This window comes from Mobula hypostoma, chromosome 5 (genome assembly GCF_963921235.1).
Source record: "Mobula hypostoma chromosome 5, sMobHyp1.1, whole genome shotgun sequence".
NCBI classification, from domain to species: domain Eukaryota; kingdom Metazoa; phylum Chordata; class Chondrichthyes; order Myliobatiformes; family Myliobatidae; genus Mobula; species Mobula hypostoma.
Genome location: NC_086101.1, coordinates 48,818,606 through 48,843,558, shown reverse-complemented (window position 1 = coordinate 48,843,558; position 24,953 = coordinate 48,818,606). Strand labels below are relative to the sequence as shown.

General features: G+C 41.8%; 1 protein-coding gene across 1 annotated transcript in view; it reads right to left on the bottom strand.

Annotated features, from left to right (window-relative positions):
* The window catches only part of uchl3 (ubiquitin carboxyl-terminal esterase L3 (ubiquitin thiolesterase)), a 49,807-nt gene extending 25,884 nt beyond the window's left edge, over nucleotides 1–23,923 (bottom strand). The window contains exons 1-4 of the mRNA XM_063048462.1: nucleotides 23,795–23,923; nucleotides 15,266–15,422; nucleotides 2,786–2,871; nucleotides 1,752–1,799 (exon numbers count right to left, since the gene is read on the bottom strand). Of these exons, the coding sequence (XP_062904532.1) occupies nucleotides 1,752–1,799; nucleotides 2,786–2,871; nucleotides 15,266–15,422; nucleotides 23,795–23,920 (417 nt within the window). The 5' untranslated portion in view covers nucleotides 23,921–23,923. The remainder of the gene's footprint in view (nucleotides 1–1,751; nucleotides 1,800–2,785; nucleotides 2,872–15,265; nucleotides 15,423–23,794) is intronic.
* Nucleotides 23,924–24,953: the final 1,030 nt, after the last annotated feature.

Here is a 24,953-nt window from a genome sequence, read left to right as displayed (position 1 = left end):
CAGCTCTTTCCTTCAGCCCTCCCCCACCCAGTTTCACTCATCACCTTGTGTTTCTCCTCTCCTGCCCACACCTTCTAACCCTGACTCCTCATCTTTTTCTTCCCTTCAGTCCTGATGAAGTGGTTCAGCCCGAAATGTTGACTATACCTTTTCCATAGATGCTGCCTGGCCTGCTGAGTTCCTCCAGCATGCTGTGTGTGTGTTCCTATCCACTAGTGCCTTTTCCCATCCCAGGGGTGGTGGAACCCATGGGTGCGCACACCACACCCAAACCCATCCTCCTCTCTACATTTCCGGAATTCCAAAATGAAACCTCCCAGTAAAGGAGGATGAGGAGTGACGAGACAACAGTGTATAAGACAAGAGGCATAGATTGAGTGGATAGCAAGAGACTTTTCCAAGGGCAAAAATGGCTAATACAAGGGGGCATAATTTTAAGGTGATTGGAGGAAAGTATAGTAGGAATGACTTATTTGTTTGTTTATTATTATTATTTTTTTTTAAAACACAGAGAGTGAAAAGCCCTGCCAGGGGTGGTGGGAGAGGCAAATACAGTACCGACATTTAAGAAATTTTTCGGTAGGTATATGTTTGATAGAAAAATAGAGGGTATGTAGGAGCGAAGGGTTAGATTGATCTTAGAATCGGTTAAAATGTTGGCACAATATTGAGAATCAAAAGGTCTGTTACCACACAATGTTCTATGTTCTGAACCCTACAACACTTTTGAGGAAAAACAATGGCTCTTTGGATCACTTGAGCTTGGGGCCAGGAATTTTCATGATACCACTCATGTTCTCCTATGAGCCAGACTGAAAGCTACTTTGTGAGAAAAACTGCAAAAGAAAATTTCCAACTCGGAGATGCTTCGGAAAACGTCTACTGCTGCCTTGGGCAATTGAGCACAAACAGATGGAGCTTGTTTTGCAATCCAGTGATACAGTCAACCAATGCTGATGGCCTCAACTGTTAATTGCTATAGATCTTTTAAAATTAAACACACTCATCTCCCTATATGCACACACAATCTGGTTTCTTCTATTCTGCTGGCACTCATAAGGGCAATTTATTGAAAGAAAATTTCCTCACCCACTTTAATGGGTCAGAGATGTGGTGCCTTCAGTAAATACTTTGGGTGGTGTCACGAGCAATTCCAACAGGCACAACCAAGATCCTCTCTATCATAAATATTTTCTTAATTATATCAATTTCTGTTTTCATGCACCAATGTGTAATTACCCACTGAACAACTTAAACCTTTACAATCTCAGAAATGCTCCTTTTGTAAGCGTCAGTGTAACTAAAGCTCCACTAGCCCTTTCATTCAATCTCACCCCACTCACATTACCCCTCAAGGCCAATTTTAAGATCTCATCTCAAAGACAGCAAGTCAGACAGTAGACTACTCATCCAACAATACACCTGAATAGGAACATAGATTTAAGTGCTTGGATCTCAGTAATGGGAAGTGAAATCATATGCATGTGCACAATCACTGTTAATAAATGACCATCAGCCTTTTAGAACAATGCAGCAGAAATCCAGGAGGCTTTATTGGCAGCTTTTGAAGTTCAGTAATATTTAACTTGAAAGAAATCCTTTAAATATCCTCTGCACACAAAGTGAACTCCCACAAACACTGGCACTTGCTTGCTTAAAATGTTATTCTTGCATGAAGTGACATCACAGGGATTTTACACAAACCTGTGAATACACACTGAGCAGACCAACAGTGAACTAAATAAACGTACCTCAGTTTGCCCTTCCTGTGCACTGTACTCATGTGTAACACGAATGCTCTGTAAAGGAGACAAGAATTATTAAGCACTTTAAGTTTACCTCTCACCCTACTGCACAGCATGGTGGTGTAGTGACCAACACAAAGCTTTACAGTGCAGGTAACCTGGGTTCAAAGCCTACCGCGGTCTGTATCGAGTTTGTAGGTTCTCACTGTGACTTTGTGAGTTTCCTCTGGGTGCTCCGGTTTCCTCCCACAGTCCAATGACATACTGGCTGATAGGTTAATTGGTCATTGTAAATTGTCCCGCGATTAGTTTGGGATTAAGTTGGTGGATTGCTGGGCAATGTGGCTCAAAGACATACCAGCTGATAGGTTAATTGGTCATTGCAAATTGTCTCGTGATTAGTTCGGGATTAAATTGGCGGATTGCTGGCCGGTGAGGCACAAAGGACCAATTCCGCACTGTATTTCAATAAATGAAAAATAAACAAATTCACAAACAAATTTGCCATTTCGCTCTCAGTCTCACTAAAATGCTTGGTGATCCTTTCATATTATATGTTGTAGTTCATTTGTTGGTGACAACTATTTTAAAAGTATATCGCCTTTACAAAAATAAGTGCTTAGATTTTGCCTTTAAATATAATGGAAGAACCCTCAGTGAAGCACAATCAAACCAAATTCAACACACCCTCTAATGTAGAACACAAAGCAAGCTTTTAGTGAATGCTTTGAAGGAGAAAAGATGCGGACAAGTTTATTAGGTGACACTTGCCATAGCTCATGCAAAGCCATCACTAGGAGTAATTATATCTGGAGATGATCAGGGAGGCAGGAACTGAAAGGGCAACAAGTTCCTGATGGCTGTCATGTGACAGGAAGTTATAGGAACATGGAGAGAGATTTGAGAACAAGTGAGAACATTAGGAAAAAAAGCCCTTATTTATTGAGGACACTGTTCAGTGATGCAAGGGTAATGGTCAATTAAGAACTTTCTTAATAGATCAGTACATAATGTCATAAAGCCTGAAACAAAAAGGTCACCTCGTCTTTTTCTAGGTATTGTGCTTTTTCTTCAGGAGTTAAGCTGGCTGAATCTTCCAAAAATTTTTTCATAACTGAACCGCTTTCTGGAAAATCAAAACACAAATTACTACATTACTAATGGCATCACTGTGGAAAAGAATGAGTGTACAACCAAGTCTTTGCTGAAATAATAAAGGGAGAACTGCCAGCTTTCCACCATCATTACCCCATAGAACTGAAAGTTACTTGTGCAGAATGTAGAAGCGCATCTAAATAATGAAGTCCTGAGGTTACTGTCAGTGATTCCTTTGCCTTCATCATTAGTGTGCTTAGTTGTTATTTTCCAAATCCAATTTTCAGCACACATTACTTTCACTTTAATGTAACATAATTTATACTGGAATGAGATCTTGTACATCAGATTTTAAAAATTGAAGCTGTGTTAAAATATTTAATCCTCGACTAAACCTATGTAAGCAGCTTCTTCGACGCTGTTATAAAGATTGCAAAAAAAACCAGCCAACAGGTACCCTTTAAAGATTCAAAATACATTTATGATCAAAAAGTGTGTATACGGAGTACAACTTGAGATTTGTCCTCCTGCAGACAGCCACAGAACCTGTGGAACCTGTTGAAGAAAATATCAAACATCCAATGTGAAAAAAACAAATTTAGGTATGCCGAGCACGTGCTCGAAGCTGGCCAATTTCTGAAGACCAGCTGTAGCAGTCAGGAATTCTCCTTATCTGGTCCAAGCTACTAGATTAGCAGTTATCACCTAAACTCTGTCACTGATTGAGGGTGAACTAACACTAAAGACAAAATGAAGCCAAGGGAATGAATGGATTGACACTCATATGCAACCTCCACGTATTGCAGGTCTTGGGGTCACCCTGAGCACCAGCATTACAAGCAAAGCCAACATTAACCTAACTCTGAAACGTCTCTTCTTCAAAGATGGGTTTATTTTGCATGACACAGGCACAATTTGAGAAGCTTGCCCCAGCACTCAGCCCTATTGTCCACATTCAATCACCTTTGTCATGTCACAGAGGAAGTTTGTACACAAAATCCCCAGTGCTGGGAGTGATTTTTTCTGCCCTAAATCCCTTGACATTCATGACAAAAGGACATCACTCCCAGATGAGCTCAATGGCCTTTATGCTCATTCTGACCATCAAAACATAGAGGCACCTTCACGAACACCCATAGCCCCTGATGACCTTGTGATTTCAGTCTGAGGCCGACATGCTAACTTGCCTTCTGGAGGGTGAACCCATGGAAAGCATTGAAAACAGGCAGGGTATCTGGCTGAGTAGAAAAGATCTGTGCTGATCAACTGGCTAGAATGTTCACTGATAATCTTTAAGCTCTCACGTTCAGGAGTCTGAAGTATCTATCTGCTTCAAGCAGGCTTCAATTATACTGGTACTTAAGAAGAATGTGGTAGCTTGCCTCAGTGACTATCATCCAGGAGCACTTACATCTACTGAGAAGTGCTTTGAGAGCTTGGTGATGAAACATATCAACTCCTGCCTGAGAAGCGACTTGCATCCACTCCAATTTACCTACCATCACAATGGGTCAATAGTAGATGCCATTTCATTTTACACCTGGGCAGCTCAGCACTCAATGCGTTCATCCCCTCAAAACTAATCAATAAGCTTCAAATCTTAGGCCTCAATACCTCCTTGTGCAACTGGATCCTCGATCTCCTCAGTTGCAGAACCCAATCAATTCGGATTTGCAACATCTCCTCAATAGTTTCCACAGCACAGGTGCACCACAAGGCTGTGTGCTTAGCCCCCTGCTCTACTCACTTTATACTTATACTTAGAGAGGCTAGGCACAGCTCCAATGCCATATTTAAATTTGCAGAAGACACCACTGTCATTCACCGAATCAAAGGTGGTGATGAATCAGCATCAAGGAGGGAGACTGAAAACCTGGCGGAGTGTTGCTGCAACCACCTCTCACTCAATGTCAGCAAGACCAAGGAAGTGATTATTGACTACAGGAGGATGAAACTGGAGTTCATGAGCCAGCTGTCATTGGGGAATCAGAGGTGGAGAGGGTCAGCAACTTTAATTTCCTTGGTGTTACCATTTCAGAAGATCTGTCTTGCGTCCAGCATGCAAGTGACATTACAAAGAAAGCACGGCAGCACCTTTATTTTCTTAGAACTGTGCCAAGTCTCGGCACGTCATCTAAAACTCTGACAAACTTCTATAGGTGTGTAGTGGAGAAGATACTGACTGTTTGCATCACGACCTAGTATGGAAACAGCAATGTCCTTGTATGGAAAAGCCAACAAAACGTAGTGGATACAGTCTAGTACATCAAGGGTAAAGACCTCCCACTTTTGAGCACATCTACAAGGGGGGTTGTCACAGGAAAGCAGCATCCATCAAGGACCCCCACCACCCAGGCCGTGCTCTCTTCTCGCTGCTGCCATCAGGAAGGTGGTTCAAGAGCCTCTGAACCCATACCATCACGTTTAAGAACGGTTATTACCCCTCAACCATCAGACTCTTGAACCAGAGAGGATAACTTCACTCAACTTCATGTGCCACATCACTTGACTAGACTCAATTTCAAGGATTCTTCATTTCATGTTCTCGGTATTTACAGCTTATTTATTTACTATTATTATTTCCTCTTTTCTCCCCCTCTTTCTGTTTGTATTTGCATTTTTTTTTTTGCACATTGGTTGTTGTCCGCCCTGCTGGATATGGTCTTCTGTAGATTCGTTTGATTGTGTCTTTGTATTTACTGTGATTACTTGCAAGAAAAGGAATCTCAGGGTCGTATATGGTGACATACACGAACTTTGACAATACATTTACTTTGAAATTTACTCCTTCCTCAGCGCTGCTGTGGTTTAAGGGACTGATACCTGTTGAATTGTTTAAAGCTTTAAAAAGGTAATGCTGTAACAGTGTTGCACGCAATTTGCCAGCAGATCTGGAAAACCCAACAGTGGTCATTAGACTGGAAAAGATCAGTTTATATCCCAATTCCCAAGAATGGAAATGTAAAGGAATGTTCAAATTACCAAACAATTTCACACGCTAGCAAGGTAATACCAAAGATCATGAAAGCAAGACTCCAGCAATATGTGGAACGAGAACTGCCAGATGTATAAGCTGGTTTTAGAAGAGGCAGAAGCACTAGAGACCAATTTGCTGACCTACGCTGGATAATGGAGAAATCGACGGAATTCTAGAAAAGTATTTATCTATGTCTTATTGACTACGCTAAAGCCTTCGACAATGTGGACCATAATAAACTATGGCAAATTCTTAAAGAAATGGGGATACCTGGACATCTCATCTACCTTATGAGAAACTTATAGTACGACAATCCAGAAGCAACAGCTAGAACTGAACACTGGTTCAAGATTGGGAAAGGAGTACGACAAGGCTGCATACTGTCATCCTACTTATTTAATCTATATGTGGAACACATCATGAGGAATGCTGGTGTAGAGGACTCAAATGTTGGAATCAAAATTGCCGGACAAAATATTAACAACCTCAGATAGGCAGGTGATACTACTCTTAATGGCTGAAAGTAAGAAGGATCTGAAGAAGCTTCTAATCAAAGTGGAAGAAGAAAGTGCAAGAGCTGGCTTGCTGCTCAGCATTAAGAAAACCAAGATTATGTCAACCAGCCCTATTAACTCCTTGGTAATAAATGGAAAGGAACTAGAAACAATGATGAATTTTGTCTTCCTTGGTTCAAAGATTTCTATAGATGGTAACTACAGCCACAAAATTAAATGGCATTTACTTCTGGGGAGGGCAGCAATGGCAAATTTAGATGAAATACTGAACAGCAGAGACGTAACATTGTCTACGAGGATGCGTACGATCAAGTCCATGGTATCTCCAGTTGTGATGTATGGCTGTGAGAGCTGGACTATTAGTAAGCCTGAATACAAAAGAATCGATGCCTTTGAAGTTGGATGCTGAAGCGAAGTGTTAAGGGTTCGTTGGACAGCAAGAAGATACAACAAGTCAATACTTGAAGAAATATAGCCGGGCTGCTCACTAGGAGGCTTGATTTTGAGACAAAAGCTGAAATATTTTGGCCTCATCTTGAGAAGACAGGATTCCTTGGAGAAGACCTTGATTTTAGGTAAAACAGAAGGTAAAAGAAGTAGAGGATGACAGAGGCTATGAAGGATAGATAATATTACTCAGACAATGTGTATGAGCTTGGGGAATCTTAGAGAGGCAGCTTCCAACAAGAAGGCTTGGTGTGCAGGAGCCCGTGAGGCCACGAAGTGTCGGATTCGGCATAACGACTGAACAACAAACCTAATACAGCCTCTCTGTGACCCTGGAACAACCCGAGAGGAGCTGAACATGGAGACCACACTGGATTCACTGGACCTGTGAAATCCCACGTAACCAGAGCTGGAGACAGATGTACAGACAGACTCTGCCAAGGAGGGATGGTCCGACGCACACCACGTCTCACGGATACTAGCTCAGCTTGGGGTGTAGTTCTGCTCACCGACTCTCAGTGGGTGACAGGTCATTGGCTCATGAGGTTTAAGAACCCATATACACCAAATCATTTCCACATATTGTAATTAATTTGCTATAACTCACCCAATTATATAACCCTTAACCTCTTTGTAAGCAGTGAAGTCAAAGAACCCCACAGCATCTCATATCGTGCAATGCAGAGTTAAAAACTTTCCCCTATACACTGCAATGAAATTATATCCATTTTAAGAGTGCAATAAACCCTACAGTATCTCCAGAACTTGTAATAAAACAATGTGTAGTAAATAGAGATTACAATATGCATCATTACATGATAACTACAACAAATATGTTATGAAAGGTCATGTATAGGAGTATTGAACAGGTGGTAACAAATTCCATCTGCTGAACAAGGACAGAATTCAAGAAAATGGTTGAGCAACAATTTGAGGACTGCGTTGTGGTTTTGGCTGCCTGGTTAATGAATGGACATCAAAGCAAAGCAGCTTAGCATGACTCGGATGAAGCCAGTTGTCAGAGGCCAAAGATAGGACATTCGTTTGGTTAGGAGTCAGTGAATGGAAGTTAGCAATTCAACCAGAGGTAGAGCCAAGAGGTAACAGTTGTTACATATAGACCTCACCATGGAATAACTGAGGCAGAGGTTCCTGTGTCTTTTAAAAGGATAAATATTTCAAAGTGCTTCACCATGAGAAGTATTTAGTTTTAAGATTGATCTAGCCAAGAGGTAGCACAGCACCACTGGGCTGAATGGACTTCAAGCAAGTTTAAGCTTCTGTGCTTGTTTATCCCATTCTCTTCTGCACAATTTAGCAAGTGTACAGAGAACACAGCCTGCACGGATGATCAAGGTTCAAAATAAATTATCAATGTACAGATATGTCATCATATTCTAACCTGAGATTCATTTCCTTACAGGCATGCATTCATAGTACATACAAAGAAACACAATAAATTCAATGCACATATAAAATAAGGACAAACAACCAATGTGTTACTACAGAAAGAAAATTAAAAAAATAAACAAACAATAAGCAGAATAAAGGGTGCAAAGGTAGTAAGGTAAAAGGGCTAAAGTGCGTGTACTTCAATGCAAGAAGGATCCGGAACAAAGGTGATGAACTGAGAGCTTGGATACATACATGGAATTATGATGTAGTGGCCATTACAGAGACTTGGCTGGCACCAGGGCAGGAATGGATTCTCAATATTCCTGGATTTCAGTGGTTTAAAAGGGATAGAGGTGGGGGGGAGGGGGAGGGGAGGAGGGGTGGCATTACTGGTCAGGGATACTATTACAGCTACAGGAAGGGTGGGTAATGCAGCAGGATCCTCTTTTGAGTCAGTATGGGTGGAAGTCAGGAACAGGAAGGGAGCAGTTACTCTATTGGCAGTATTCTATAGGCCCCCGGGTAGCAGCAGATACCGAGGAACAGATTGGGAGGCAGGTTTTGGAAAGGTGCGAAAGAATAACAGGGTTGTTATCATGGGTGACTTTAACTTCCCTAATATTGATTGGCACCTGATTATTTCCAATGGTTTAGATGGGGCAGAGTTTGTTATGTGTGTCCAGGATGGATTCCTGTCACAGTATGTTGACAGGCTGACCAGGGGGAATGCCATACTAGATCTAGTATTAGATAACGAACCAGGTCAGGTCACAGATCTCTCAGTGGGTGAGCACCTGGGAGACAGTGACCACTGTTCCCTGGCCTTTAGCATTATCATGGAAAAGGACAGAATCAGAGGGGACAGGAAAATTTTTTAACTGGGGAAGGGCAAATTACGAGGCTATAAGGCTGGAACTTGCGGGTGTGAATTGGGATGATGTTTTTGCAGGGAAATGTACTATGGACATGTGGTCGATGTTTAGAGATCTCTTGCGGGATGTTAGGGGTAAATTTTTCCCGGTGAGGAAGATAAAGAATGGTAGGGTGAAGGAACCATGGGTGACAAGTGAGGTGGAAAATCTAGTCAGGTGGAAGAAGGCAGCATACATGAGGTTTAAGAAGCAAGGATCAAATGGGTCTATTAAGGAATATAGGGTAGCAAGAAAGGAGCTTAAGAAGGGATTGAGAAGAGCAAGAAGGAGGCATGAGAAGGCCTTGGTGAGTAGGGTAAAGGAAAACCCCAAGGTATTCTTCAATTATGTGAAGAAAAAAAGGATGACAGGAGTGAAGGTAGGACCAATTAGAGATAAAGGTGGGAAGATGAGGGAGGCTGTGGAAGTGAGCGAGGTCCTCAATGAATACTTCTCTTCGGTATTCACCAATGAGAGGGAAGTTGATCACGGTGAGGACAATATGAGTGAGGTTGATGTTCTGGAGCATGTTGATATTAAGGGAGAGAAGGTGTTGGAGTTGTTAAAATACATTAGGGCGGATAAGTCCCCGGGGCCTGACGGAATATTCCCCAGGCTGCTCCACGAGGTGAGAGAAGAGATTGCTGAGCCTCTGGCTAGGATCTTTATGTCCTTGTTGTCCACGGGAATGGTACTGGAGCATTGGAAGGAGGCAAATGTCCCCTTGTTCAAAAAAGGTAGTAGGAATAGTCCGGGTAATTATAGACCAGTGAGCCTTACCTCTGTGCTGGGAAAGCTGTTGGAAAAGATTCTTAGAGATAGGATCTATGGGCATTTAGAGAATCATGGTCTGATCAGGGACAGTCAGCATGGCTTTGTGAAGGGCAGATCATGTCTAACAAGCCTGATAGAGTTCTTTGAGGTGGTGACCAGGCATATAGATGAGAGTAGTGCAGTGGATGTGATCTATATGGATTTTAGTAAGGCATTTGACAAGGTTCCACACAGTAGGCTTATTCAGAAAGTCAGAAGGCATGGGATCCAGGGAAGTTTGGCCAGGTGGATTCAGAATTGGCTTGCCTGCAGAAGGCAGAGGGTCATGGTGGAGGAAATACATTCAAATTGGAGGGTTGTGACTAGTGGTGTCCCACAAGGATCGGTTCTGGGACCTCTACTTCGTGATTTTTATTAACGACCTGGATGTGGGGGTAGAAGGGTGGGTTGGCAAGTTTGCAGACGACACAAAGGTTGGTGGTGTTGTAGATAGTGTAGAGGATTGTCAAAGATTGCAGAGAGACATTGATAGGATGCAGAAGTGGCCTGAGAAGTGGCAGATGGAGTTCAACCTGGAGAAGTGTGAGGTGGTACACTTTGGAAGGACAAATTCCAAGGCAGAGTACAAAGTAAATTGCAGGATACTTGGTAGTGTGGAGGAGCAGAGGGATCTGGGGTACATGTCCACAGATCCCTGAAAGTTGCCTCACAGGTGGATAGGGTAGTTAAGAAAGCTCATGGGGAAAGCTTTCATAAGTCGAGGGATAGAGTTTAAGAGTTGCGAGGTAATGATTCAGCTCTATAAAACTCTGGTTAGGCCACACTTGGAGTACTGTGTCCAGTTCTGGTTGCCTCACTATAGGAAGGATGTGGAAGCATTGGAAAGGGTACAGAGGAGATTTACCAGGATGCTGCCTGGTTTAGAGAGTATGCATTATGATCAGTGATTAGGGAGCTAGGGCTTTACTCTTTGGAGAGAAGGCGGATGAGAGGAGACATGATAGAGGTATACAAGATATTAAGAGGAATAGATAGATAGCCAGCGCCTCTTCCCCAGGGCACCACTGCTCAATACAAGAGGACATGGTTTTAAGATAAAGGGTGGGAAGTTCAAGGGGCTTATTAGAGGAAGGTTTTTTACTCAGAGAGTGGTTGGTGTGTGGAATGCACTGCCTGAGTCAGTGGTGGAGGCAGATACACTAGTGAAGTTTAAGAGACTACTAGACAGGTATATGGAGGAACTTAAGGTGGGGGCTTATATGGGAGGCAGTGTTTGAGGGTTGGCACAACATTGTGGGTTGAAGGACCTGTACTGTGCTGTACTATTCTATGTTCTATGTTCTAACAAATATTGAGAACTTGAGAAGAGTCCATGAAAGTGAGTCCATTTCAGTGGGAGTTCAGTGAGGGGGCGAGTGAAGCTGAGCGAAGTTATCCCCTCTGGATTCAAGAGCCTGATGGATGAAGGGTAATAAGTATTCCTGAACTTGGGAGTGTTGATCCTGAGGTTCCTGCTCCCCCTTCCTGATGGGGGTCCTTGATGATTGACGCTGCTTTCCTGTGACAGCGCTCCACATGGATATTCTCAAAGGGGAAGGTGGGGGGGGGGGGTGTTCCCTATGAACTGGACTGTACCACTACTTTTGTAGGCTTTTCCACACTGGTGTTTCCATACCAGCCCAAGATGCAACCAGTCAATATACTCTGCACCACACATCAACAGTACTGTGCAAAAGTCTCAGGAATATGTGTATAGCCTAAGACTTTTGCACAGTACTGTATATGTCAACACGGAGCAGAGAGCAAGGCTGTAAATCTGCTGGCAGAAAAGGATGTTGGGAATGGCCGTAGGGGAGTGTGGGACAAGTGGCAGAGGAGGAGTGCCAGGCTAGGGGCTGACAAGGGTGTCGACACACCCAGCCCTTAGACACCAGGCAAGGTCTTCTGACTTCAAACAATAGGTTAATTGATCATTACAGAATGCCTCTCTGGCGATTTCCACACCTTCCCCTCTCCTCAGTCCACAATAGAAACCCATATTAGAATCAGGTTTATCATCACTCACACATCATGAAATTGGTGTTTTTTTGTTCCAGCAGTACAGTGCAATATATAAAATTACTACAGTACTGTAAGTAGCTGCTTGCATATTTCTTGCTCCATTTAAAAACATTAAGTTCACTATGTAATATGTTTTTTAAAAAAAGTGAAATAAGTATATTGCCTAATATCTAATAGTCTGGGAAACAGCTCATCTGGCACTACGCAAGTCCTAAGAGAGACGGATGATCAGAGTTTAAGTAATGGATTAAAGGCAAATTAAAAGGAGGAGTTTTCAGCGAGAGAAAGGGGCTATGCCATGGTATGATGAAAACACAAAGCAAGAATCACCGTACCGATATCAAACAATAAAATCATTTGGAAACTAGCTTCAAGAGGCTGAGGAGCTTGGGACTTTATTCTTGGAGTGCAGGAGAATAAGGGGGTGATCTTATGAAGGTGTGTAAAATTGTGAGGGGTACATATGTGGTGATTGCACACAGACTTTTACCCTGGGCTGTGGAATCAAGAACTAGAGGTTATAGGTTGAAGGATGAGATGAGAGAAGTTTAATGGGAAGTAATTACTAAAAAAAATTATCACCCAGAGGGTGATCAGTATAGTATATGGAACGAGTTGCCAGAGGAAGAGGTTGAGACAGGTACATAATATTTACAAAGCCACTTGAATAGATACACGGAAAGGAAAGGTTTCAAGCAATATAGGCCAAATGGGACTAGATTAGATGGTAAACAACAGGAATTCTGCAGATGCTGAAAATTCAAGCAACACACATCAAAGTTGCTGGTGAACGCAGCAGGCCAGGCAGCATCTCTAGGAAAGAGGTACAGTCGACGTTTCAGGCCGAGACCCTTCGTCAGGACTAACTGAAGGAAGAGTTAGTAAGAGATTTAAAAATTAGTAAGAGGCCTGAAACGTCGACTGTACCTCTTCCTAGAGATGCTGCCTGGCCTGCTGCATTCACCAGCAACTTTGATGTGTGTTCCTAGATTAGATGGTAATCTTGGTTGGCATAGAAGAGTTGGGCTGGGCCTGTATGACTCTACGGCAGGGGTTTCCCAACCTGGGGACCATGGGCCCCTCAGTTAATGGTAGGGCCTATGGCATAAAAAAAGGTTAGAAATCCCCACTCTGTTGTCAAATCAGCCAAATCCAATCAGAGTCTACTGTGTCCTGTGGATCACTACCTGCAAGCTGGAGGATAACGAACTGAGAATACAATAATCAAGGGAAAGGTGGAATAACTAGGTGCACCTTGGCAGTAAGGTCAACATTTATGGCCCAACCTCAATTTCACTCAGGTTGCAGGGCTTGATGAGTGATGTCAGAGGGCAGAAATAAGTCGTACATCACCCTTAGTCCACTGATGCTGCCTGGCCTCTGTGTACTTCCAGAATTTTCTACAGTATTTAAAATCTTGCAACCCAGATTCCAGCTGCTTTCGAATTTAAAAAGTGCTTAATTCCAGTAACAAACTTTAGCAACTCCCTTGGATCAAGTCCCATCATTACAGTAGAGAATTTGTCTTCATGTGGAAATAAGTGAGGTTGGAGAGGAAAGCCATTTTAGTCATTAAAAGAAACCCAACCACACACACAAAAAAGCCAACAAATGAACCATACCAGATGCAGAGAATTTGCAAGAACAATTTCTCAGATCTTTAACATTCACAATAATTTTCTGTCACTGCTGCTGTTAATTGTGTGACATGCAACACAGTGGCTGCAACGGAAGGTATGAAATAAACCCACACTTCAATGGAGCACCATAAAAGAAAAATTGATGCCAAGATATTAGATATTAAATGCATGATGTCGGTTTGGTGCAAAGCCCCGGTATAAATCCTGGTCTCTGCCTATCATTTATGTACTCTTGAGCAAATACTCAGCTTTCCTCAGTTTGTCATTGATAACCATTCTCCTGTAAACTGCACACAAAATCTATTAGTCCGGCATAATTTATCTACAGATTTTTTGGACTATTGGAAATGTTTCCATGCCCCTTTTAATTCCTTTAAAAAAAAAGTTAAATAGTAACATTTTAGTCAACTTTACAAGTTAGTGCAGGACCCAGTGAACGGACATTGCAAAATATCACCAGGTAAGCCAGATTCCAAATGATCAGGATTTCTAAATAATTTGGCAGCACATTAATTAGGGTTTTATTTGTAAGTATATCCACTCTACCACTAGTGCCAATGCCTTCAGTTTTCAAGTCCTCCAGTTCTGAAATATCCTTCAAAAAATCTCTCTACATCTCACCCTTGTTAATTCTTCAAGACTTTATACTTCAAACCCATCTCATTGGCCAAGTATTTAATCATTGTCCCATATCGTGGGATCATTTTTTGTTTGTTCATGCTTCACTGAAGAGTCTCGATACATTCAAAGGGCCTACTAGAGCAATACAGGTTATGATTGCAATCAACCTTTCTCCTGTTGGAAGCTTGCAGCTTAATACAAAGCAGTAACTTGTTGACTGATTAGTTTGATTTTCGCTCCTGTTGCATTTTTCTTTCAAAACAAATAGGTGTTTTATTTGTACCCAAATTCTTATCCCTTTCTTTTCAGTTCCATTCTGATTTTTGGTGACTCAGCATAGAAAGGGAGAATACCTGAACTCAAGACCGTAACAGGATTGTTGAGAAAGTGAGACTAAGTCCTCGACTGTCCCAGTGATTCAACTAGACACGCCTGGTCAGGATCAATGTGTGATCTGTATTTACTGTAAGAAAATTCAGTGTCATTACACTGCAATGACAGCCACTGTGGAGACACCTGGAGAATTTGAGCAAAGATTGTCTGCTGTCAGACCTTTACATCCTCTCTTGCTCGCCCTCCCATTCACTAACTATATTTTAAGACTTCCACATGTAAACAAAACTATCTGGCAGAGGGGAGGGGTGAATTCTCTTCCACCATTTCACAGTTATCTTCCCTAGCTACTATGAATTCCTGCTGGATTCTAGTTCCACACACAATTGACAACCTTCTTGTGATCGGTGTAAGTAACCAGCCTTCATGGGCCAACTACTATCCTCTATTAATGGGGCAACCAACACCACCAAAACCGACATCCAGCTACATGCTGCCCAAAAAGAAGTCACTTCAAATTAAAAAGCATCTCTTCAAATTACAGTGGAGTGAGAGCTCTGGTTAGGGCATCCTCTGACCGGCTCATCACTTCCGTCACCTGATCAAAGGTGGCATAAGTCACAAATATACATAGGTTCAGTGTTAACAACGCACACAAAATGGAGAAAAGCGATGAGACGTGCGTGCCCACAATAGACAAGGCCTGCACTCTTCTTGAGCCCAAATGTAGCTGTTGCTTAGAGACACTCACCAAATTCCAACTTATCCTGATTGTTTGCCAGCGCATGTATAAGTCCAATAGTCCCGCAGGCATTACTGATGGTCTGTTTCATGAAGTACACACGGGGATTGACTTTCTGCCCTTCAGCTTTGATCTTCGCTTCCTCCTCTTGTTTGAAAGTTTCATACTGAAGAAGGGAAAAAAAAAATGACATGAGCCACTTGCTTCCATCTGAAAATCATGTAAAATGTTTACTTCTATTTGTCCTTTGATTATAGCTGTGGAAGGCATGGCTGCCTTACGTTCTTTTCAGGATAGATTAGTTATAAAAAGGGATTATAACATCCGTAAAACTGATAAGAAGAGAATGGGATCCAAACTCATTCCTATATAGGCCTTGCTTTGTGCATCAACTCTGCCAGTGAAGTACTTTCTGAGGTATGATCGGCATTGTACCCAACAAATAGACAGCAAGCTTCCAGAAAGAGCATCTGGCAACATTCAGATAATGTTACCCATAGGGAGAATGTTGGCCAGGACACCAGACAGAAGTTATTTGCATTTTGAGTTATCTCCTCCCATTTGTAGGACAGCTGATTAACATCTCATTCGACAGACAGACACGATGTTGGCAAATGATGTGAAATTCAGAAACTGCACGATAAATCCACAGTCATTTTGATTTATAAGTGTTTCCACAGTTAGTAATCTTGCACTGCAAATTTTCTTGCAGCACAAGTCATAAATAATTTCACACAACTTGTTCAAACAGTCACTATTCTAAACAATAAATTCCTGTTGCCTCAAGCATAATAAAGGTTAAGTTAATAAAGTGTCATCATTGCATAGCTCATGCTCCCTCTTGCATTCGACAAGAACCAGAGGAATATTTACTCAACACTAATTTCCTTTACACAATGGAATGAGGCTTGTTAGCAGGACAACAATTTCCACAGCTTTCTTCCCCACCCGACTCCACCTCATTTCTCAAGACTCTCTACTGCTGTGGCTGCAGACCTGAGGTTTGATCAGATGAAATCTAACTCATTAGGTATATTTAAGGCAGAGGTTGATAGATTCTTGATTAGCCAGGGCATCAAAGGGTATGGGGTGAAAGCAGGGGAGTGGGGATGACTGGAAGAATTGGATCAGCCCATGATTGAATGGCGGAGCAGACTCAATGGGCCATCTGGCCTAATTCTGCTCTTATATCTTATGGTCCAATCCCACATTACAAAGTCAGGTACACACAGCTGGTACCAAATTCATTATCCATTTTCATATTACCTCAGGAATCAGCCATTGCCGGTCATTGAAGGCCAATCTCCCACATCTTACTTGCCATAATGAAAATTCCAGGCCAAACACTATGGGCTGAGCTTAGGAAGTACTTCTGAATCAGTTCATAGCATGTTGATGGTGCATCTCTACCCTCTTAGTTTAGTTAAAACTAGTTTTATTCTTCTGCCAAGGCACATCAGAATTGGTGAACAGCCTTGCTCATCTTTCCAAGAATCTAAGGGTTGCTAATTTACAGAACAAGTGATTACCAATAACATTCTGTGTTTCATATGGTCTACTTAACCCAATAAAGTACCCCAAACCACATTATGGGAGCATCAGTGGACAAACCATAACACTGAGGCATGCCTCACGGTGTTACATTTTGTAACTCCAAAAACTATTCGATAGAAAAACATGGGAGCCCTGGAAAACGTGTCTACTTTGGTTTTACTTCAGTGGTGGCATAATGACATATGGCATTCATGTACTTCTTATATCTAACTAACCTGTAATGAATTATGTAAACAGAGAATGCTTAAACAATTTACTATATTACTCAAATTACTGAAATATTGAATACACGACACTCTTCTGTGCTTAGCTAAAAACTCCAACTTAATACAGAATGCATCTCCACTCAAATATATAAAATGTATTTCTCTACATATACATACACCCATCTAAACTATTGCCAGGTTGCACCCTGCCATCTAACAGCCCCTGGCCCGCAGGATGAACTCTTGTGTCCAACCTGCCCAAATCTACCACCGGAAGTAAGCTGTGATGTTCAATAGAAATTTCTTCCTGATTACAGAGCAACTAAACACGAGAGATGGACAGGTAAACTTGGCCAGTTGCTCACTCACTTGTGTACCTAGAGGAAAGTGGAATTAGTTGAATCACTCTACCAAAGTGCAGGAACAATGGTTACATCATGCATGATTCTGCATCGTAAAAATCAGGGGAGGTGCGGTTGGAAAAAGTGACTGTGCACTTAGATCATCAGGCAACTCTGCCCACACAGTGAACTGTGCAAAGGTCAACACAGGTGACTAAACACCATTTTAGGTAGAAAACCAGCCAGAGTTTCTACAGTTCACAATGAGCACACTCTTCCACATTAAAGCCCTGTTTCTCAATGCAACCATGAAAATACCCTATCTAATCCCAACCAACAGTTTTACAGGAGCGGCATCTTCTGTATGGTGAACCCCAAATTAGACATCTTACTCAATAAACACATTCCAAATCCAGAAAACTAGATGAACAAAGTCTAAGGGTCAGATCTGAGAAAATGTCAAGGCGGTCAGGCTGATTTACTGTGAGAATGTCAAATGGCTGACGTTATGAAATAGAGTACAAATAGGCCATAAGCACAGGTTACACAAAGACTGAATGGGGTCAGGTTTACTTTCTCACACCAAGCATCTCAGAAAGGTGAAAGCTCCCTATCAAATATGATCACCCACTCCAGACAAAATAATGCTATTACTTGCTCACATGGAGATAAAATAGGGAGCAACCATTACAGCCGTGAATGCAGGAATACAGAAGCGGGAAATGAATGCTCTAGGACACAAATAAAAACTGAGCTTTGGAAAAACCTGTGGAAAGAGAAATAGCTAAGGTTTCAGATCTAAGAACCTTTATCAGAACTGACTTTCACATTTCCAGCAAGGCAAGTAACTGGAAAAAGACAGAGACACTAGAGATTTTGCAGACGCTGGAAGGACATACCCTCTTCTCATTGTTACCATCAGGTAAGAGAAGCTTGAAGGCACACACTTAGTTTCTTTCACACACAGCTTCTTCCCCTCTGCCATCCGATTTCTAAATGGACATTGAACCCATGAACACTACCTCACTACTTTTTTTAAAAATCTGTTTTTGCACTACTTATCTTTAACTAATATATTTACTGCAGTTCAGTTACTTTTTTTTATATTTAATCGGCCCAGTAATGGTCATTTGAAATATCGATTCTGAAAGAAATTAAAAGGTTTAAAACAATTTTATCAGACCAAGTGTCAATAGTTGCTCAAGTATAATATGAAATGGTACAATCATTCAGAATCCCATAATGAAAATTAGGATGTACTTTGAAGGAAGAGAGAACAAAAGGAAAATTGCCAGAATGCTTGTTCATGTTTTTCAGTATCTCCATCCTGCAATCAGTCCAATAGGTGTCGATTACCTGAAACAGAAGGATTGGAGAGAAACAAAGAATAGTGCGTGTCTAAGTATGCAGATGGTTTTAGCATTTAAACTGCCTGAGATGGACAGTTCCAGATGTGCTGAAGGACCAATATTGTTCTCATGTAGCTTTAATGAACATGGAGCCAGACAGAGCCTCAGCAAATCAACAGCTAGCACAAAGACATCAAAAAGATTTAAAACGCACTGATTAGAGACCTACCAAACCTCTGATCTTCCTATATAGCTTCTTAAACATTGGTGACAGATCTTCAGCCTTCTAAAAAAAACATTCTGCCTTTGATGGACCATATGAGCATTAAAGACTAATTTCTGATTTAAACTCACAATTTAAACAACTGAAGATGAGAATCCATGGCCTGTCTTTGTGCTCGAAGAAAAGCTGCAAGCAAGTCCACACAACCCACATTTTCGAAACAAATTAAAGATTTATTCTTTCCTCTTATGAATATCAAAAGATTTTAAACTTTTCAATTAACACTTCTAATAAGTTTCATTCATCAATGACTTTCATTTACGAGGCATTGTTAATGCAAAGTGCTTTATCAAAAATAAAATGGTCCCGAAACACATAAGGAGTGTTCAGGACGAGAATTTCAGAGTTCACAACTCAGCTACAGAAAGTACGGGCACTTATGCTTGGACAAGTAAATTCAGGGATGCTCAAGAGACAGAAGACTGCAGAAGTGTTGCAGGTCATATGGGGTGGAGGGGGTCAATTGACTCAGAAACGTATTCAACATATAATGGTCCGATTAGAAGACAGAGAAAGGTATGTGATGAAGTGGTGATGGTGGCAACTTACAGGGAAAGTAACACTCAAGCGTTCACCTTAATCATTTTAATTTTGTCAAAAACTAAACAAAATAGTAGCAACACATCAGTGCAAGCAACACTACAAAGAAGTAGATGTATTTTCTCACCGTTTCCTTTTATTAAAAGACAAAGCACAGTAACAGGACCTTCCCACCCAATGAGTCTGCTCTGCCCAGTTACACACACATCTCTAACTGACCCACTAGCCGATACTCACTGGAATGTGGGAGGTTACCAGAGCACCCAGAGGAAATCCACACAGTCATGGGAATTATGTACCAACTCCTTACAGATAGTAGCGGAATCGAACTTGGGTTTCTATTATAGCATACACTAATCCTAAGGGTGTGCAGCCCTAAAGTACTGTGTAAAAGTCTTAGGCACCCCGGATTTTTATATAAATGTTGTTTTAGATTTTTTTCTTAGGTCTTCTGCATCAGTGTCAGTAGAAAATTTTAGATTTCCAAACATACATTTCATTAAAGAAAGTATCTTATTAAGAAATAGACAAGAGAAAAATCTGCAGATGCTGGAAATCCAAGCAACACACACAAAATGCTGGAGGAACTCAGCAGGTCAGACAGCATCTACAAGTCCTGCTGAAAGGGCTCGGCCCAAAACGTCGACTGTGCTCTTTTCCATGGATATTGCCTGGTCTGCCGAGTTCCTCCAGCACTTGTGTGTGTTGCTTATTAAGGAATAGACTATGTTTCAAACAAAAACTTGATTACTTTGTAGGTATATAGCCGAGCACATGATTAAACAAAGATGCAAACAGGTGCTAATGATCAAGACATAATGAGTTGAATGAACTAAACTGATTAACCGTAAGCAGAAATGGGTGTAGAAGGAATCAAACTGGATGAAGGACAACCAAACTAAAAGGTGAAGTTTTGGGTGATGCAAGAGTTTAACCTTTAAATCAGCGGTCCCCAACCACCGGGCCACAAGGAAACGATATGAGTCAGCTGCGCCTTTCCTCATTCCCTGTCACGCACTGTTGAACTTGAACATAGTGTTGCCAACTGTCCCGTATTTGCCGGGACATCCCATATATTGGGCTAAATTTGTTTGTCCTATAGGGGACGGACCGCCCTTGTCCCGTATTTCCCCCGCTAAGATACAGCGTTCCTATGAAACCTTTCGTGCCAAAATGGCGTGAAGTGAAGTAGCAATTATCTTCAATTTATATGGGAAAAATTTTTGAGCCTTCCCAGACCCAAAAAGTAACCTAACAAATCATACCAAATAACACATAAAACCGAAAATAAATAACCCTAACATATAGTAAAAGCAGGAATGATATGATAAATACACAGCCTATATAAAGTAGAAGTAATGTATGTACAATATAGTCGGGAAGATGAAGGCAAAACCGATTTGGGGGGAAAAAAATCGGCACGTACACACATGCATACATCACATGCGCAGGTCACGCATGCACACACAGGTGCTCGCGCAAGGCTTCATGGTCATGGTAGTCTTTTTGGGGTAAAGTGTCCCGGGATTTGACTGCTACTTTTGTCCCTTATTTGGGAGTGAGAAAGTTGGCAACCTGAACTGTAAAAGACTTGCTGAGGTGAGTTTAATCCTACATAAACAACACCCCCCCCCCCACTCCCCGGTCAGCCGGTCCGCAAGAATATTATCAATATTAAACCAGTCCATTGGGGACCCCTGCTTTAGATCATCAAATCTTACACCACGGCAAGAGTGAGCACAGCAACAAGATACAAGGCGTCATCCTGCACCAGCAAGGCCTCTTCCAAGCAGAAATTCTGCAGCAGGCAGGTGTGCTGTTTAAGTTCTTCTAAAGAAGCACAAAGAAATGGGCAAGGTTGAAGACCAGAACGCAGTGGTCGGCCACAGAAACCGAGTGCAGCCGACAAGAGATACATTAAACAGACGTTCCTTCAAAATTGGAAGAAACACTGTTATTAACTCTGAACTCACAGAAACAACTGGAATCCCAGTACACCCCTCTACAGTCCAGAGGAGTTTTGTCAGAAGTGGTCTTCATGGAAGAGTTGCTGTCAAAAAGCCATTCCTCTGAATTGAATACAAAGCCAAGATGAACTCAGCCTACTTGTCATGGTCCTTGCACCTTATAGTCTATCTGTTCTATCTAGTCTAACTTTTTCTGCAACTCAAACACTATATTCTGCATTGCTATTGACCAGGACACCTTAATGTACTTGTGTTTTGAAATTATATGTATGGATGGTGTACAAAACAAATCTTTTGGTTGTTTCTTGGTACATTGGACAATAATAAACTAATGACAGGATTTTCCCATCTTTCAGCTTCAGAAGTTAGACTAGGGAGTGACATGAATGGGAAATTCATCTTTACACTGTACCCTGCAACTGAGGCAAGGGAAACTGTAGCAGTTTGCTTCACAAAATGAGCCGCAAAGTTGGGAAGAGGAATTTATGGTGACAATTTGGTGCAGTGAGCATTGTATTTGGTACAAAGAGATTGGGATTGGTCTTTGATTTGTGCCAGGTGATATCAGCCACAGCAAGTATGATGGTCTGTGATGGGTTCCCAAGAGCTTCGTCAGAACTGTTGTCTATTGTACAATCACCAACCACCCAAAGGAACAGACAGGATCATGCCTGATCCAGTCCACATCTCATGCTTACACACCACCAGGGCTGCACTCACATTTCTTTGCTCCACACGTGTAATCTGATTGTAGGCCTTGTGACAGGGCCAACCTGAGTCATCCCAAGACCAACTAGGCCTGAGGAAAGGGATCATGAGGCTCCACTTTCTGCCCATCTGATTGTCTTTTGAATTGTCACTGGCCTATTCCATTCTTTTAAATGATCTCTCATAAGAGACACTTAAAAACAATTGAAATAGGTCTAATAAAACAAAATTTTAAAAACTTCTGAATTTATAATTCGGGTAAACAAAGTGGAGGAAGAACAAAGGGGGGGGAAGGAAAAAAAAAGCTTAATCTTTTCAACTCAGGTAAGCTCTATTTAAATAAATGGGGCTTTGCTATGTGCAGTGGTGCGCAGTAATGGATGTAAATGGCCACTCAACTTGGCGTCGAGTTCAGCAGCAGTACAGAGGCTAGATGTGCTAGCAATTGCTTTCCCGCACAGCTTTGCCTGCATACTACAGTGCAGAAGCGAGGAACATGCTAACCTGCAAAAGACAACAAACAATCTGCTGGAAAAATTCAATGGGTCAAACAGCGCCTGTGGGAGGAAAGGAATCATCAGTGTTTCACATCAAAACCCTGCACATAAAGGACATTTCCAAATTGATAGCAAAAGGCAAGTGGTTTCTGGTCCCGTATCTTAGTACCAACTCCGTGCAGGAAGGCTGAAGAGAAGAAATGATAAGAACAAAGTGACAATTGGCTGGAGGACTGAGCAAGTCAAACAGCATCAGATGGTAAAATAATTCCTCCAGCAGTCATTGTTTCAGATTCCAGCATCTGCAGTCTCATGTCTCAGACAGAACAGGGCATCTGGTCAAGTTTTAACTTGAATCAACTGCCCAACACCAAAATTGGATATTTACAGATCCTTCCAAATGTAAATTATCCCTATTACAAAGCAGAAGGTAAAAACAAGCAGCAGTAAATCTAAGATCTGCATGACTGACTGGTAGAATTGCATGGCTGCAATAGCACAGTGGTTTAGCCAGTAGAACTGCTGCCTCACATCACCAGAGACAAGGTACAATTTGCTGTTTGTGTGGAGTCTGCTTGCTTTCCCTGTGATCATGTGGATTTCTTCTGTATGTTCCAGTTTCCTCACACACACCAAAGATGTATATGCTGATAGGTTGACTGGCCACTCTAAATTTTCACCTGCGTTATAATCTGGGGGCATTGCTGATAAGGGGGAAGAATTGAATTGAGGTAACTGAATAGTTACTGTGGTCTTAGTGGGCCGAAGGGCTGTTCCCATGGAGATGCACGAGACTGCAGACTGTACCTCATTTTGAAAGCCCCGTATTTTTGGTTAGTGAACTTACTACTTGTTACGCATGTGCGGAGCAAAAATGACAATGGAGGAGTAAGATTAAAAGTTTTTAAACTGTGTCCTGGGCAACTTACCGTGCAGGAGTGACGAACCGGACACGCCAAGACAAAAACATGCGCATTTGGAAACACGTACAAAAAAAAGAGGTAGGCCTCACTGATCCACAGCATGATCAACCGGCATGCTCACATTCTCGTAATCGATCCGATACAGTTCACTACTCATTTTGTAACAGTACCTTTTCTGTGACGGGGAAGAGCAGAAGAATCGAGCAGACGGGTCTTGGTACCAAGCTGAGAAGTTCAGGGTCCATTCCAAAGACATCGCCGAACTGCCAACTGGGAAGTACTCCGAGCTGCTGCATGAACTGGTGGGAAAAATGCCTTGGGTCAGTTCCAAAGATGAACCGTTCTTCACATATTCATTGTACATATAATTATAAACAGAATGAGGACACGGAGGGTACATGAGGGAAGAATGGCATACACTAGCTGAAAAAATTTGATTTTAATCAAGTGCCTTCAAGGATGCAATTGAAACACTTGAGAAAAAGCAGGAAAAACTCACCTGGTCCCTTCGACATGATTCAGCATTCTGCATGGACAGAACTGATCTTTTACCTTAACACCATTTTCCTGGTTTATCCCACAAATATCCAGAAATGAACCAACCAGAAAAGGACTGAACAGAATGCAGTCCAGGCAGATGAAAACATGCTGAACCACCCCATAATTCCTTGGACAACAAAGAACAGTTTTCGGAAAAGATCACAGCCACAGGTGTGTCAGAAGGCCAAAGTGCACTGACCTTTGTCATGGTGGAAATATGGCAGCCAATTTGGGCACAGCAAGTTGCCATTAAAAATACCCTTAGTTGGGGGATAAATATTGGTTGGGACACTGTACAGAACTCACTGGCACTTTGAAATGATTTGTGAGATCATTTCTAGCCGCCCCAGCAGATAAAGTGTTGGCCCGATGTAATGTTTTACCTGAAAGATGGCATCTCCAGTGGTGTGGCAATTTTCAGCATTGCATTGCAACCTGGGTCTTTGTACTCAATCTTTTACATTGTCTCATGCTTCCCATATATGGATACATCCTCCAACCCCGTATCTCTCCAAGACAATGGAGCTTCTGACTTCCCAATTATAAAAATTCAGTCAGGACAAAATGGCTTCTTTTGCTCCTATTTGCCTGATTGATCTGTCTTCTTTTTTAAATCCCTGAAGAACCTCCATAAAAATCGCCCTCTTTAAACTAAGCTTTTGTCCATCTGCTGCTATTTCCTTGTGTGCCTTGGTGTCAAAATTCTGACAATGCTTCTGTGAAGCATAGTATTTTCTACACCAAGAATTCTTGTTGCTGCACTGTCTGGAACCTACATTTTTCTAGCTC